Source organism: Nilaparvata lugens, chromosome 7, assembly GCF_014356525.2.
Source record: "Nilaparvata lugens isolate BPH chromosome 7, ASM1435652v1, whole genome shotgun sequence".
Taxonomy (NCBI): domain Eukaryota; kingdom Metazoa; phylum Arthropoda; class Insecta; order Hemiptera; family Delphacidae; genus Nilaparvata; species Nilaparvata lugens.
In genome coordinates, this window is record NC_052510.1 from 37,258,874 (window position 1) to 37,276,417 (window position 17,544).

Sequence of the window (17,544 nt, forward strand, 5' to 3'; positions counted from 1 at the left end):
TGGTAGGATGATCTAAGATTGTAGTCCTGGAAACATTGAAAAAGTGGTTAGACTGACTCTGTATGAACAGAGTAAATAGATAACTATCGATCAGAATGAATCTGAATTAAAACCATGTATTGTATCAACTATCATATTATCGTATTGTATTCGTGAAGCCTGTTTAGTAAACCAGTTACATACACATCGATTTTTTACCGTCCTTATAAAATTCTATTAGATCAAACAGATGATGTTTGACAAGTTGCACTTATTCGATTCATAAGGATGGCAAAAAACAATCGTACAAAAATCAACGTGCATGTAACTGGCTTTCGAAGACCCATACGATATTGTATTCTATGATCAAATAGAATAGTAAATATCGAAATAAGTGTTGCAGCCAGAACTTGTGTTAAGAACCGGTTTTGTCCCCGCTTTGTAAGTTAAACTAAACACACAATTCCTCCCCAGAATGTGGGTTGAAGTGTACACACCATTTCTCCCCGCTTTGTGCAGTGGAAGTGTACACACATTCTCCTCGGTTTGTTCAGTGAAAGTGTACACACATATCTCCCCTTTTTGTAGGTTTAATGCGTATTTTTTTTTCAAGTTAACAGAAAAAAAAGTTCAACTGTATTGAACACATATTAATATACTTTCTAAAACAAAAATTAAGTCTCCAACATGTGTGTAAATGTGTGTAAATCAGCCTCCCCGCAATGTATGTTCATTTCTCACCTCCCCGTATGCTACCTTGTTCTAGTATGTGTGTGTGTGTGTGTGTGTGTGTGTGTGTGTGTGTGTTGGAACAAGGTATAATACGGGGAGACAATCGTATACACAGCACATTAAGGGGAGGTGTGTACACTAAGGGGAGACCCCGTAGTGTCACTGCTCATTTTAGTAAAAATCACTTCTACATGCTTAAAATCATGTAAAAACGTAATAAAAAAAAATCTCCCCATTTTGTTAATACTCCACCTATTGGGATACACTCCAGTTTCCAAATTGCCACCACGTTGTGCTACGATCGCTAATACACACTTACACAAAACTCATTTACGGATTGAGCATACAATGCGGGGTACTTGCATATCCCTGCATATCTCCATTGTCTCCTTCACTGTTCGAAGTAACTGGTTTGCTATGGGGCTTGCCGTGAATTTATGAATCAGCAACTCATCTCCTTTTTCGTTCAGACTCATTGAGTCACAGCTTAGCGAATTCATAGTTTATTTTTTCTGTTCATTCACTTGAGACATGAGAAGGGAGCGAGGAAACATGCTGCCAGAATGTATTGTGGTACTGATTTTTTAGTTATTTGGTACAAATAGTCTGAAAATGATTCTTCACAAAAAAATACCCTCTGCTAACCTTACAGTGTTAAAAATACCTGTTTTTCTCCATATAACTCAAAACCTTTCATAGTGAAAAAATCCAGAACTGTTTCCAAGAGAATAAAATCCTCTACAATTCAACGCCAAATTAGGTTCATCACAATCAATGGTGACTTGGTAACACAATTTCCCGAGAATTTTCCGCATTGAATTTGGTTATGTGCTAGATGATGCGAATGGGAGGCTTGTTAAGATTCAAGAATAGCACGTCAGTAAGTTTATATTCTTGAACAGGCTTCACTGAGAATTCACTTACTGTTTTAGAGAAGCGGATGACTCAAACTTTGCTAACCTAACATTGTATCTCAAGATCAGGATAGCCTATGATAAAATGAATTTGTCTCTTAGTTTCTCTCCATATTGACATTTTCTTCTGTGTCTGTCAATCCTTGCAAAAACTCTCTTGTAAACCTTGGATTGAATATTTTACTTGTGTACGGCATGCTCACTTTTTGTGAAAAGACGTTGTTCCGGAGAAAAGATTTAGTAATCATACCCTGCTCAAAAAAAAAAAAAAAAGTAGTCACAACACCTTTTCCAATTTTATTTGAGAAAGTAAAAAGTTAATTTGAGAAAGTATCAATTGTATTTGAGAATAGTCACTTGTAATTGAGAGAATGTCAGATGTAGCTAAATGAGAATAGTCAATTGTATTTAGGAAGTCATCACACATGTAATTGAGAGTAGTGAATTGTATTTGAGAAATCGTCAAATGTAAATGAGAAGATATCATATCATGAGCAGACATTTGAAAATGAGAAAATTTTCCAATTGACATGTCGTGACTCTTCTGTAGCCTACAGTACAGGTTTGATTTGAGCAGGAAAGGATACTGTACTACGTACACAGTATTCCATAGGCTTTGTATGTGTGAAATTATTATTTTCAATTGTGAAATATTATTTCCCCTGTACTGTTCACGAATGATTAATGAGAATCATTTCTATGTATGTATTGGCAACACGACTTTTGTCTCCAAACATTTGAACTTGATGAAGATCAAATTCTCTATGTTCACGGCGCAATTGAACTTTATCATCAATCAATTGAATCTCTTGATCAAGCAATTCGGTAACTCTCCAATGGATTTTGGGGCTCAAAAATATTTTTTATTTAAAAACTAAACGTTTCATTTGAATATAAAATATATTATCATATTATTTTTTATGAGTACAGTTATGGAAAATAAAAGTATTGGTTTTTTAAAATCATTCCCCATTACAACTGACAACTTTTCGATTTCAAATCGTATGTTCTCAAATTAGGAGTTGATAGTGAGCTGTTGAACGGAGCGGTCGCAGAATTGTTTTGCTCTCTTATCTCAAGTTTCCGGACGGGTCGTGCTTAATCGGTTCATTTAGTGCATGTTTAACCTAAAACGTTCTTTCGTAATAAATTGAATTATCAATTTGTTATTTATTTGTGAAATTGTTTTCAAGTGAATCGAAATATTCAAAGTTTAAATAATAAAAAAAACAGTATCCACCAGACGGTAGTGCTAAAAAGAGACCTAGAGCTAAAAGTTCTTTCGTAATAAATTGAATTATCAATTTGTTTTTTATTTTGAAATTGTTCTCAAGTGAATCGAAATATTCGAAGCTGAATGAATAAGAACAGTATCTAACAATACTTTTCACCGGACGATAGTGCTAAGAAGAGTCCTCGTGCTAAAAGTTCGCCTGAGCTCGAAGAGATGGAACAGAAAAAGCGTGCTCCAGACCCAAGTGTTAAAGCTTCCGGTAATGTGAACTCAGACTTTATTGAATCACTATTTGACCGTTTTGAAAAGCGGTTTAGTAAGGCTATGGATGAAAAACTCGCGCTGCTAGCTACAAAGGTGGATTTAAATGGTCTAATTGAAAAAGTGAATAAACTCTCTGTCGAGAATTAACAGTTAAGAAATCAAATTGTTGCTCAAAAAATTCAGAATAATCTCATAATCAGGAAGATGGAAAATTTTGAAAATAGATCGAGAAGGAACAATATAATTTTTCGCGGGCTGAAATATGAATGTGCAACAGTGGATTACGTGAGAACTGTCAAAGACTTTTGTGTGAGTCATTTGGGGGCACGAGCAGGTACCTGGGTTAATCGAGCACATGCATTGGGCAAGAAAATATAACGGGCCAATCATTGCGCATTTTCCGGACGATCAGGACATCCATTTCATCACGAGAAACAGTAGGAAGCTGAAGGGTACACAGTTTGTGATTCATAAAGACTTTGCTTTCGACACAAGAAAACGACGATCAAAGCTTTTCCGGGTGCTTGGCGAGTTGAAGAAACAAGTTCCGGGAGTGAGAGGAGAGTATCGGTTGAAGTGGATCGTTTAATCGTGAATTCGTGAATCGGTTTTCACGCTGGATGAGGAGAATGGACTGGTCTCGGAGGGAGAGGATGGGCTGCAGAAGATCGGGAGCATGTTCGATGAGAGTGTGATGCGGGCCGTGAGCGGGAGCATGTGTGATGAGGAGGAGCGAGGCGGCGAGGACGAAGACCGCAACCGCTGAGATAACGCCGTCAGTCCGTGTGAGAAGGGACAGTTGAGTATAGTAGCGTACAATGTGGCTGGATTAAGTGGTAAGATTGTTCAAGTATATAATTTTATTTGTAATTATGATGTTTTTGTACTATTGGAGACGTTTGTTGAAAGAGGAAAGCAATTGTATTTTGAAAACTGTTTTCCAGATTACAATTTATACTGGGAATTCGCAGTTGGAGAATCAAACTGAGGTAGAGCAAAGGGAGGAAAGTTAATAGAAATTAGTAAAAGAATAGAGAGTTTTTGTAAGGTATCGATGCGCTTGAGAGGAAAGTTATTCACATGAATGCAGGACAACGGGATGAATATTATATAGTTCCAATTTACCTGAGTGGTGGAGGAGACATGGAATGGGAGAGAGAATTCAATACATTATGGAGTTTATGATAGTGCAAGAGCATAATAGAAATAATATGATTTTAATTGGAGATTTTAACGGTAGAATAGGAAATGGACAGGACATGTCGGAATTAACAGATGTAATAGAATTGGGAAATGCACTGAGTAATAAGCAAGAGTCAAAGGATGAGGTGATTAATATGAAAGGTAAGAAAATATTGGAGTTCTGTGAGGTTTTTAATTTCATCATTATGAATAGAAGGATAAGTGGAGATAGGTGGGGAGACTTTACTTTATAGGCAGAGGGGCTTCCGTAATAGATCTATGTTGCATGGCTGTCGAATTAGCGCAAATAGTTGGAAAATTTTCTATTGTGCCAGAATTTTTATCTGATCATTTCCAATTGAAGCTACGCTAATCACGGTTGATACTCTAGAAAGAGAGAGCACAATTTTACCACTCTTACCGAAGTTGAAATGGAAGGAAGCGAGGAAGAATGAATATATATCTAAACTCACCAATGCTTGTAGAGAAATAAATGGTCTTCCCGAGAGTAGTGAAGAGACTTATGAAGTATTAAATAATCTTGTATATAGAGCTGCAAATTATGTGCCCCAACCTGATAGAAAGAGAGAAGGATGGAGAGAAAAGTGGTTCGACAAAGAGTGTGCGGTTATGAGAAAGCGAGTGTTCAGCCTATTGAATGTGTTTAGAAAATCAAATTCGGAGCAGGTGAGAGAAAATTATATGAAGGTAGTAAAGGAATACAAACTGCTATGTAAGAGTAAAAGGCAAGCGTATTACAGCGATATAAAAGAACAATTCAGAAGAGTCAAGGATTCCAGTGATTTGTGGGCTCTGATAAAGAAATTCAAGTGTAGAGAGTTCAAGATTTCGGGAACTGTGAGTGCTGAGGATTGGGTTGAACACTTCAGACGAGTGTTTGGATCAGTTTGCGGGGTAGTCACATATTATGCGGCGAGGAATGTTGAAGATCAAACTCTTGACAAAGACATAGATATGAATGAATTGGAAAGTGCCTTCAAGACAATGCGCAACAATAAGGCTCCAGGTGATAACAGAGTTCCTGCTGAGTTTTACAAGAATGCGTCAAAAAATTACAAAGAGATTATTTTGACTTTTTCCAATGCCATCGTCAGAGGTGGACAGATACCAACAGGGTTTCCACGTTCAATTATATTTCCATTGCATAAAAAAGGTGATACTAATGAAGTGAATAATTATAGAGCCATATCTTTTATAAATGCTGTCGCTAAAGTATTTTCATTTATTTTACTGAGAAGGTTGCAGTTGTGGGAGGAAAGAGAAAAGATTATTAAAGAGAATCAGTGTGGCTTTCGGAGAGGTTATTCGGCTACTGATAATATTTTTGTTCTATTCAATATAGTAATGAAAACGTTGAATAGACCTACAAAGAAGTTGTACTGTTTCTTTTTGGGCTACGATAGTGTGGACAGAGAGGCTTTATTTTTTAAACTGAGTGAATTGGGAGTGTCGACTAAATTTATTGCGATGTTGAGGAGTCTATAGAAATACGAAGTCTCCTGTATGGAGGGTAACTTAACAGAATACTTTGAAACCAGAAATGGATTAAAACAGGGATGCGTATTCTCCCCGTTGCTATTCACACTATTTTTGAATGATTTGAGTGATGTTATTGGTGGAGGTATATTATGTTGGGCAGAGGCTGATAAATTCGCTGTTATATTCTGATGACGTGGTATTGTTGTCTGAGAATCCTCGACATCTGCAGTCAATGATAAATAAGTTAAAGGGATATTGCATAAGGTGGAATCTCACAGTGAACATGGCTAAATCCAAGATTGTAGTTTTCAGAAGAGGAGGACGATTGGGAGAAAGAGAGAAGTGGTACTATGGAAATGAAGTTATTGAAACAGTGAATGAGTACAGATACCTGCGAGTTGTTTCTTCATCAAGACTTGCCCTAACCGCACATTTTAAATGTAAGATAACAGCTGCCAGATTTGGGATTAATAGTGTATGGCGAAGACTCATTTTGAATGATGAAGCACCTCTGTCAATGAAATGAGGAATTTTTGATTCGATAAGTAAAGCAGTTGTAACATATGCAGCACAGGTATTGGGATATGCGGAGAGAGAAGAACTAGAAAAATTTCTGAGGTTGTTTGTCAAGAAAATATTTGGAATATGCGATATGTTAATACGTGTAATACGCCAAATTATATAGTATACTTAGTGACAGGAAAGGAAATTTTGTGGTTGTATACTTTGAGCGTTCATAAAAAATATGTATTGAATTCTTTTGAGATACCTGGCGACCGATATCGAACATTGATCGCAAGGCATTGTTTAAGATAAAAGTGTGGTTGGTATTCTGAATGGAGACGGATATTAAGTGAGTTTGATATTGAATTGCCGATAACAGCGATCCTAACATCAGAAATATTAATACAATCTATCTGAAATGAATATTAAGGGTGTGATAGTGTTTATGCGATTCTGACGGTTGAACCAGATCTTGTATGGACTCTTTCAGTCTGGTGTTCATAACGCATTAATTCACACATTTTCTGGTTCATAACCTCAACACCGAGAACGCAATACAAGATTTGTTATAAGTGTGACGTCACAACCTGGGCATTGGCTGTTACATGTTATACCAATACCTACTATTACTTCATAGTAGGTAATAGTAATAGTAGGTATTGGTTATACTCAACCCCATTCTGAAAAGTATGAAACAATTGCCCTAACCTGTCTTTCTATTACACACAAAAACACACAAAAAGTAACTTCGATAATCTAAATAATACATAAGCGCTGCCTGCAAAACCGGAGTTTGAGTACTGGCGGCAAAAGTATCAATATAAATGTTCAATACAAAAACTCCAAAATTAAAATGAATGATGTTTCACTTTATATTCATACTTTATCAACATTATATTAATCAGTAACTATCTATAATATATTTTCATGTATTTTTGCAGTCATCCATTCTTATAAATAGGCTACATTATTTTAATTTTTATGTGAATAATATTTACAACAGTTTCGCATCACAATATTTTATTGTAATTAGTCATGTTCGTTTAATATTATGTTATCCTTTGCTATTTTTTATTTTGTTAGATTTTTCGCTCACTTCCAATCTCTTAGTGAATGGATGCACATTCGATAATTCCATTGAGTGTTTGATGTAATCTAAAGTAATAAAATCTTCAGCTTGGCATTCAAGTCTCAAAAATAGCCTAGCATAATTAATAATAGCCCACAAAAGTTTTACATCATAATAATTTAGTTATTGTAGTGAGGTCTATGTTTTAACTCGGATTTTCTTTTGTCTGTCTGTCTGTCTGTATGTATGTAACGCGTTGATAGAATTCTATGAGATTTGGCAGAAATATTCCTTTTTCAACTGCGCGTCGATGTATTAATACACAAGGTTTTTTTCAAATTTTGCATTTTAAGGATAATATGAAAAGAGAAGGAATCCCTCATTACTCCGACATCACTGTATATAATTGACCGAGCGAAGTGAGGTCTAAGATTCATGTCGACGGCTGTGCATTTTCTTTATGTTTATATGTTGCGCATTCACAGCGATATACGGCAATATATTTCCATGAAATTAACAGGTATGTTCCTTTTCAAATTGCGCGTCGACATATATACGAAGTTTTTCAAAATGTTGCATTTCAAAGATAATATAAAAGGAAAAGGAGCCTCCCAAAGATACTCACAAAGATACAGAATATCTCTTGCAGTTAACAGAAGGCTTGATGAACATGGATCTTTGAAAGTTGTTTTTTTTTTTTGCATGCATCCACTCTTTCAAATAGGATACATTATTCTGAATTATTCTGTGAACATAGGTGTAGACTACTTTCTAGGATCATGTAAATGTTAGGGTCAAGCTACTGAGAAGTCATGGTGGGGGGAGTGAACAAGGCCGTCGTGTTTTTCTTAGGCTAGTTTCACACGGCAGAATCCCGTCTCCTGAAGATCATATTTCAGATCATTTCATATTTCGCAGCTCGAAGGCTTTCACAAGGGGATCTCAAATTTCAGACGCGTTTGCTCAGAGTATGACTCATTACTTTTCTCAAAGTATTCGGATTTGGATTCAGCGACCCCAAATTTTTCAAAGCGTAAGTCCCATTTTCGAAAATACCCAAAAACAAGGGAGTTACAGCAGTTTTTAATATAGCTTTTACATTATCATAAAGTTATGTTTAGTAAAAATGTACCTACTAAGATAATAATACTTCTGCCTCACAGGTAAAGGTTTTTAGAAGCTTTTAAACACTCTTGAAAAGTTCAAACATGAACATTTTAAAACATTAGGGGCCGGTTTCCGAGCTCGGGATTTAGCTTAGTCCAAGACTTTAAACAGCTGGAGTCAGAAATTTGGTTTTCCAAGACGGGGCGTAGTCGCAGTCATTGTCATAGTCACGTTTGAATTAAATCTCGAAAAACTAGAAAATTGAACACAAAATAAAATAAAGAGAAAATAGTGTAAAGTTTCAGCTATTTTGAATTATTCAGGAATGTCTAATTCCGTCAAGGAAAAACGTTTCCAATTATAGAAATGAGAAAATAAAAACTAAGACTTCTATTATAGAAGCTGACCTTTTGGAAAGCCAATTTTCTGACTATTGCTGTTTAGAGTCTGGGACTTAGCTAAATCCTGAGCTCGGAAACCGGTCCTAAAAGTTCTAGTTTAAAAAAAAAATTCCAGCTTTGAAAGTTTCAAACTTCAAAAGGTTGAATCCAAATATGGAATCAGAAATCATCTCCCATTATCACTCAATAAAATACGAGAGAAAGTAACCTTGTACAGTTAACTTCACTGAATTATTTACGTTGTCGGGATTTCAATTTTGTCATACAACAATCTAATTCATTAGGTTGAAATCGTTGAATATTACCATGGATTTCCTGTTGAATCATTGACTTAAAATCTTTGCAACAATCAATAAAATCTATTACACAGTATAAATATGCAGTCAGTGAGTATAGAATGTAACATTCTATACTCACTGCATACAGTAGGCTACAAACATTGTGCTGATCTGAACAGTGAGTATAGAATGTAATTACATTATATTACTCTAACAGCTAACTGGATCTGAATTGATCTATTGTAATAATGGACATAATGAAATAATGTCTTACTATTCCAAGTAAAACGAGACTAATGTTTGTGTTTGTATTAGAGCTGCTGAGTGGATACTGCATACTGAGAAATTCATAAATGATCCAGACCAGCCTGGCGACTTCGATGCTATCGACACCGGAATCTCCTTTTATTTCTATCAATGAATGAATCTGAATTAAAACCATGTATTGTATCAACTATCCTATTATCGTATTGTAATTCGTGAAGCCTGTTCAGTAAAAGCCAGTTACATACACATCGATTTTTAACCGTCCTTATAAAACTCTATTAGATCAAACAGATGAAGTTTGACAAGTTGCACTTTTTCGAATTCATAAGGATGGCAAAAAACAATCCTACAAAAATCAACGTGCATGTAACTGGCTTTCGAAGACCCATACGATATTGTATTCTATGATCAAATAGAATAGTAAATATCGAAATAAGTGTTGCAGCCAGAACTTGTCTTAAGAACCGGTTTTGTCCCCGCTTTGTGAGTTAAACTAAACACACAATTCCTCCTCGGAATGTGGGTTTGAAGTGTACACACCATTTCTCCCCGCTTTGTGCAGTGGAAGTGTACACACATTTCTCCTCGGTTTGTTCAGTGAAAGTGTACACACATTTCTCCCCTTTTTGTAGGTTTAATGCGTAATTTTTTTTTCAAGTTAACAGAAAAAAAAAGTTACAACTGTATTGAACACATATTAATATACTTTCTAAAACAAAAATTGAGTCTCCAACATGTGTGTAAATGTGTGTAAATCAGCCTCCCCGCAATGTATGTTCATTTCTCACCTCCCCGTTTGCTACCTTGTTCCAGTATGTGTGTGTGTGTGTGGTGTGTGTGTGTGTGTGTGTGTGTGTGTGGTGGTGTGTGTGTGGTGTGTGTGTGTGTGTGGTGTGGTGTGTGTGTGTGTGTGTGTGTGTGTGTGGTGGTGTGTGTGTGTGGTGTGTGTGTGTGTGTGTGTGTGTGGTGTGTGTGTGTGTGTGTGTGTGTGTGTGTGGTGTGTGTGTGTGTGTGTGTGTGGTGTGTGTGTGTGTGTGTTGTGTGTGTGGTGTGTGGTGTGTGTGTGTGTGTGTGTGTGTGTGTGTGTGTGTGTGTGTGTGTGTGTGTGTGTTGTGTGTGTGTGTGTGTGTGTGTGTGTGTGTGTGTGTGTGTGTGTGTGTGTGTGAGTGTGTGTGTGTGTGTGTGTGTGGTGTGTGTGTGTGTGGTGTGTGTGTGTGTGTTGTGATGAATCGTTTTAAATAAACCTCATGAGAAGGAGAGAACTAGCCAGAAAATTGTGATTACCCTTTTAAAATGAAAGAATTTGCTAAAGGAATAGTTGGCGACCGAGTGATAAGCTTCCTTATCAGTAACTGTATATTAGATAAGAGTACCGTTCTGTACTGAATATTAAATTATTAATTATTGTTTCAAATGAACCACATGGTGATTGAATCTCTTTGGCAAGTCTAAGCCAATCATAGTGCATAGAAATAGCACCAAAAAGGTGATCATTTGAAAACATCATATGTTAATCTGTTATCAAACAACAAACCTGCCTTATCATATACGCTAGCACATATACATTGTATAAGAGGAACTATGTCTAGGAGATTAAGCAGTTTTAAGAATTATACAAATTGAATTATTATCGTAATTAAAGGAATTATATTCTATTGCTTGCCACTGACGTCACGTCTACGTCATAATCGTTCTACCAATGGCAAATTTTCATGCAAATCTATTACACCGAGATTCTCAGAAAAAAGATTCCAGCCAAGAAGCTTAGGAAAAAGACTTCACTTCCTTTTTGAAATCCTCACCGTTCAAAGTTATTTACATTTTTTAATTTTTTTTAAGGTATAAAAAAGGGAAGCCAAACTAAATCACGGATATATTGCGGAATAATTCAAGCAGAACACTGCTGCTTTCATATAAAATTTTGCGAAGAATAATAGCCCTATATAGAATTGCGGCAAGAACTTATAAGAGTAAAATATTTATAATGATAATAATAATAATTTATAAGAGGCGTACCTTCGTTATGTCATTATCCATTGTGTATCCTTTATGTTATTATCATTTTATGTTAACGATATTGCTAATTTGATTCACTTCATCATTGAACACATTGCTTAATCACTTTTTCTGTATTTCATCCACCGCAAAGCTATAACAATTTCAATTGGATTTCTTATTAATTATTTTATATATCACATCCACACTTCCACGTTTATTCACCGCACAGTTTCGTCGCGTTTTTTTTCCGCAAACCATGGCAGGAAACGACCCGGTCAATCCCAGTCTGTCGGACCCCGAGGACACTTCACCCGATTGTTCACCGCCACCCGCATCTGGCACCGCATCCGCCGATTTCCATCCCAATATACTGGATGATTTATCGTCGACGCAGGTAGAGGAGAGCTGCATTCTGGTGGAAGATCCGTTGACAACCCAAGAGCCGGAGGACGAAATATCAGAAGAGCATCCGGTCGACGACGCCCCAGAGACAGGAACTCCCATTCCCCATACTGTTGCTCGGATAAAAAACCAGCGGATAACCATTAGCCATACACCCGCTCCCACCGTAGACTGGAACATCATCCTGGAAGAAATAAGGAGAACAAATGAAGCAATAAAACAAAGTTCTTCGGAAACAAAGGAAGAATTACAGAAAACAAATGAAGCAATACACAATCTAAATGAAAAGAGCGACCAAATAAAAGAAGATAACAAACGAGCAAAGAAAGAATTGAAAAAGGAAGTTCGAGAAGTAAAGAAGGTAAATGAACAGGGCTTGGAGAAGTTGAGTCAGCGAATGGACAGAGCATTCCATGATACAGATAATACCATCAAAGATTTAACCGAGCGTCTGGATAAATCCATTGTGGAAACGAATAACCGATTGGATCAGATATCACAAGATATGCATACGAAGGTAATCAATGTCGAAGTCAATTTAAAAGAACACATACGTGTAGAGATGGATACTCTGAAAGAGAAAGTAGTTGATCAAGCCAAACAGCATTGCATCAAAGCAGGAGAGCAGATAGTACAAAGCGTGCAGGCCAAAGTCAATGAACATTTATCTCTGCATGTCAAAATGAACATGAGGACATTATACGACGAGTCGAAGGGCAACTTGAACCAGTTACGACCAATATAACAAATTTGAAGAGCCATGTTAGCACCCTGAGTGAAAAGCAAACTACTATCAGCTCTCAGGTGGACAGTTTGACTATACAATACAGTGACCTACATAGACGATGTGACACTGCCGCCGAGCAAAGGAAGAGTGCTGATGCCAAGGTCTGGAAAAGATTTGAGCAGACGGATACCCGCATCACTCATATGGAAATCACTCGCCACAGTCGCCCATCACCTGTTTACACACGGAGAGAAATGATAATCAATTATCTGAAGAACAACCGCCAATTAAAAATACTGATCCGTTACCCCCGCCAGTCGAAATAATCCAAAACAAGAAACCGAAACTCAGAGGAGTCTACCGCCGTTGCTGCTCTATATGGTTTAGGCCTACCCAACCTGCAAAAATGAATAGAATGGAAAATATGAACAACCTCACCAACCCAGATACAGAAAAAGAATCTACATGTCTTACTGCGCTATATAATAACATCAGAGAAACCTTGCTAGAAGAAGAAAACTCCAGCATTCAAGAAATACATGAACATTTTCAAATCTATATCACTATACAAATAGCCAGCCTACAATTCAAAGCTCTCATAGATACTGGATCACAAGTCAGTCTCATCCAGAATGACTCATATTCCCGCCTGAAAAACATAACAGAAATAGCCACATTACCATTAACATCAACCTACCTATCAGGTGTCATGCCAGGATGTCGCCTCTGAATATCTAAACAATGCCTCCTGGAGATCCAAGTCGAAGGAAAGTGCTTCCCATACTCCTTCCTGGTATTGCCTGCAAATGGACCACACATTATTATTGGTGCTGATTTCTTAGCCCACTATAACTCAAACATAAACTTCAAAAATCTCGAACTACAATTAACTGACAATAGCAACCGGACTAGTATCAATACTCAGATAATATAAGAGGCCAATGCGGAAGATGTAAGGGTAGTGAGATATCACATGGTTGAAGACCATATTCCTGAAAGAGAACACAGGGTGAAATACAAACAAAGTGAGGAGAGTGAGATAATAAATCATGATTCAGTGGATGACTATAGTTCGGAAAATGAAACACCAGATGATACTGACATTCTGATGGAAAAGTTGTTGAATGAAAATGAAATTGATAACAACTCTGAATGGGGGCTCACCACTAAACAATCCATGATAGAAATGTTCATGAAAAATCGTGCAGTGTTTTCAGAACAGCCGGGATTGGCAAATCATTTTCAGTGCAAATTAGAAGTCAAAACACATGAGTCTTATTATAGAAAATCTTATCCCATCCCTTTTGCTCACCATCAAGCGGCAGCTGCAGAAATAGATAGGATGGAAAGACTAGGCATTATCGAACCATCCACATCGCATTATAGTTTGACTATTACCTGCGTTTCGAAGAAGGACGGCTCCACCCAACTCTGTCTTGACGCCCGCCAGCTGAACATGATTCTCGATGACGACCGTGAAGCTCCTGCCCAGATCGATCAGGTGTTGCAGACGTTCCATGGCAAGACCATATACTCCACCGTCGAACTCAGCGCCGGATACTGGCAGGTACAAGTGGCAGAAGAACCTCGGGATTACCTGTCCTTCCTCTTCAACGGCCGAAATCTCAGGTTCACCCGACTTGCCTTTGGAATCAGAAACGCAATGGCTATATTTATACGCTGCCTAAGACAGTCAATTGGTGAAGACATTTCAGATTTTTGCGCTCTTTACGTTTACGATGCAATCATTTCATCACAGAGTGTGGTAGAGCATATTCAACACCTTGATGTAGTATTTGGTAGATTAATAAAATGTGGTATGAAATTAAAATTATCAAAATGTGAATTTTTTGCCAAGAAAGTCAAATACCTCAAGCACATCATAACCGATAAAGGTATCATGCAAGACATTGACAAATTAGCAGCTATAAAAAACTTTCCCTCTCCATCAAGTCGTAAACAGCTCCAATGCTTTATTGGTTTCCTACAATTCTATCGTCGCTTCAATAAACAGATGTCTCATTATACAGCACAACTGAGTCATGTTCTATCATACTCTAAACCATGGACATGGGGGCTCAAAGAAGATACAATTTTCAACCAGTTGAAGGATGTTTTTTTGAAAGCTGTTATGTTGAATCATCCGAATCTAAACCAACCATTTCATATAAATGTTGACGCATCGGAATACGCCTTGGGTGCGGAAATTTTTCAATATGATGAGAAAGGAGAAAAAGGAGTCATAGCATTTTTTAGCAAGACTATAAATGCAGCCCAGAAGAAGTACACAGTCACGGAAAAAGAACTACTAAGCATTGTCGAAGTATGCAAGAAATATAGAACGTTGTTGCTAGGCCAAAAGATTTTTGTTAACACAGACCATAAGGCCCTGACTTTCTTCAAAACAGCCAAGTTGACCAATAACAGACTGTCTAGATGGTTTCTGTTGTTACAAGAATTTGATCTGGAACTCACTCACCTGCCAGGTAAACGAAATCAAACCGCTGATTTCTTGTCCAGAGAAGGAAGTGACACCTATGCCAACGAGACGACATTCCGATGCTATGTAGCCGAAGATCAACCAGTGCCGTTACCCTTCAATATATCGCCGCTCCTGCACACCGAACTCCTCACACCTGAAAAATTTAAAAGCGCACAATCAATGGACAACAAAATCGCAGATCTCATTCGCAAACTATCCAACCCTCCAGTAGAAGAACACCAGTATCTACAATGCTACACTGTCTCCAACGACCATTTATTTTATAAGGCCAATAAAAACTCCGATTTTTGGCATCTAGTCATACCGCACACCCTAGAAAAGGACGTAATTTTGGAAACACATGAACGAATTGGTCACTTTGGCATAAAGAAAACAATACATGCCCTGAAAACGTGTTGTTACTTCAAAGGGTTGAATAAAAAAGTTACACAGTTGATAAGAGCTTGCGACATCTGTCAAAAAACAAAACATAACCGTTTTCATATAGCAGGAGAAATGATACCTATCTTGCCTTCACAACCACATGAATTAATATCAGCTGACATCTATGGGCCACTACCTCAGTCTATGCATCAGAAATGCTTCATTTTCGTCTTGACCTGCTTGTTCTCAAAGTATACAATGTTCTTCCCTATTGGTAAAATTACTGGTGAAAAACTAGCCAAGTGCATCACCGAAAGATGGACCGATGAAGTTGGTAAACCACAGCACATATTGTCGGACAACGCAACCTATTTTTGCAGTGCCAAGTGGAAACAAGTTTTAGAGCAAGCCGGCATTAAAACATGAAGAGTCTCAGCATACACTTCCAGCGCAGACCCAGTGGAAAGAAGAATGGAAGAGATTTCAATATTTATGAGGGCATATAGCAGTCACCGTCATCAACAGTGGGTCAAGTATGTACCATTCCTAGAACACTGCATAAATAATTGTGTAAGTGACAGTACCGGATACACTCCCCACGAGATTATATTTGGCACAAGAAACGAATCGTTCATTCAGAGCCTAATCAAGTTTCCAAATCAACCTGGTCAACCTAACCCAAACTTATACCAATTGGTTCGAAATAGGTTAGACAAATCCGCACAACAAAGGAAAAAATATCACGATAAGGCCACAAAAAAGTTCAAATATGAAGTCAGAGATGAAGTACTAGTAAAAGCACATAAATCTTCAGATGCCCTAGGCAAGTTAACCAAAAAATTCTTTCATCTTTACACGGGACCGCATTGAGTGACTGACGTTTCACAACACAATACTATCAAGATTCAAGATTCCGAGAATGCCAATAATCACTGGTGGGAAAACGTAATTAATGTAAAACCCTGCAGAAGAGCCTAACCAATAAACAACTTCAACTCATCTAGTAAACAACAATTCACTTCAAAAGAAGAAATCGAAATCAACTTTAAGTCAAGAAAATAAAACTGAAAACAACTTTAAAAATTACCAACCTGATCAAGCTATCCGCCTCGTGCTACAGTCATCACAGGAAAAATCGCCTAGTACAATCCGCACAACTAAAAAATAGAAACAAGAATTATATTATCCACGGAAAATATTTGTAAATTAGAAATCAGATGAAGTTAGTAGTGAATAGGAGGAAATAAAATAAACAAAGTTTATTCGAAAAAATGTGTAAATATAACCTCAAAATACAGAATCGATCAAGAAATCCATTCGGAACCAAAGCCTGTTCGATAATTTTTTCGTCACACCAACCAATGTGTGTGAGATCACAGAATAAACCGTTAATGAATCAGAGCAATATCGTTGTTAACTGTTATAATCTATTATTTAATGTGAAAATCTAAATAAAAAACGCAACCAAAAATATATATTTATGTTAAATTGCACGAGAAATGTGCATGTTCCATGTTATGAATATATCTCTAGAAAGCTCAAAAGAAAATGAAATTCTTACCTTCAAATATGAAATTTATTGTTATTGCATCAAAGGATCATGTATTGTAATTCAAATCAGCAAAAACAATCTTGAAAACATAGTATTCGTAACCAGCATTGACAAAAATCAAAAATCGCATGGAAAAGGAATTGCTCGAATCAAGCGGTAGACAATTGTTAAGTCACCGAAATCAATCACGTTCTCACCCAAAATATGTAAAAGCCCAGACAAAGAGTCGAAACTTGTAATAATCATGAAAAATGATGAAAATCTATATTTGTTGCGAATATTATTTGAATCCTAAGAGGATAATATGTGAAATTTTGTTATATTTGCTATAGTTGTGGGTCTGCTCATAAGCCACCCATAAATGGAAGTTGTGAAGTTGCTTTAATAAGGGATCCAAAGAGACCTTATTAAAATTGTATTCAGATTGTATCCAATGAAAGGAACAATCAATTATTTATTTTTCTCATAGCCAAAAGTGCACGATATATTGTTTTTAGTGTTAAGTGTGAAGTTCTTGTAGAAGTAAGGAGATGAAATGGTGTATTCATCACAATATCGGATTTTTCAA

The 17,544-nt window shown here is 36.9% G+C and overlaps 2 protein-coding genes across 7 annotated transcripts in view; one reads left to right on the forward strand and one right to left on the reverse strand.

Annotated features, from left to right (window-relative positions):
• LOC111054487 (voltage-dependent calcium channel type A subunit alpha-1) overlaps window positions 1-17,544 on the forward strand; it is a 1,036,091-nt gene that overhangs the window by 360,411 nt on the left and 658,136 nt on the right. The window lies entirely within an intron of this gene.
• LOC120352399 lies at window positions 11,326-16,665 on the reverse strand. 2 transcript variants are annotated; one of them, XM_039432666.1, is made up of 5 exons: window positions 16,516-16,665; window positions 15,038-15,194; window positions 13,957-14,202; window positions 13,256-13,358; window positions 11,326-12,015 (listed from the first exon to the last, which is right to left on the reverse strand). In XM_039432666.1, the coding sequence occupies exons 2-5, from the start codon at window positions 15,111-15,113 to the stop codon at window positions 11,592-11,594; spliced, it is 849 nt and encodes a 282-aa protein (XP_039288600.1). In that variant the 5' UTR covers window positions 15,114-15,194; window positions 16,516-16,665; the 3' UTR covers window positions 11,326-11,591. The 2 variants fall into 2 exon arrangements, with proteins under 2 accessions (XP_039288600.1, XP_039288601.1); XM_039432667.1 differs by lacking the exon at window positions 16,516-16,665 and having other exon boundaries at window positions 15,038-15,484.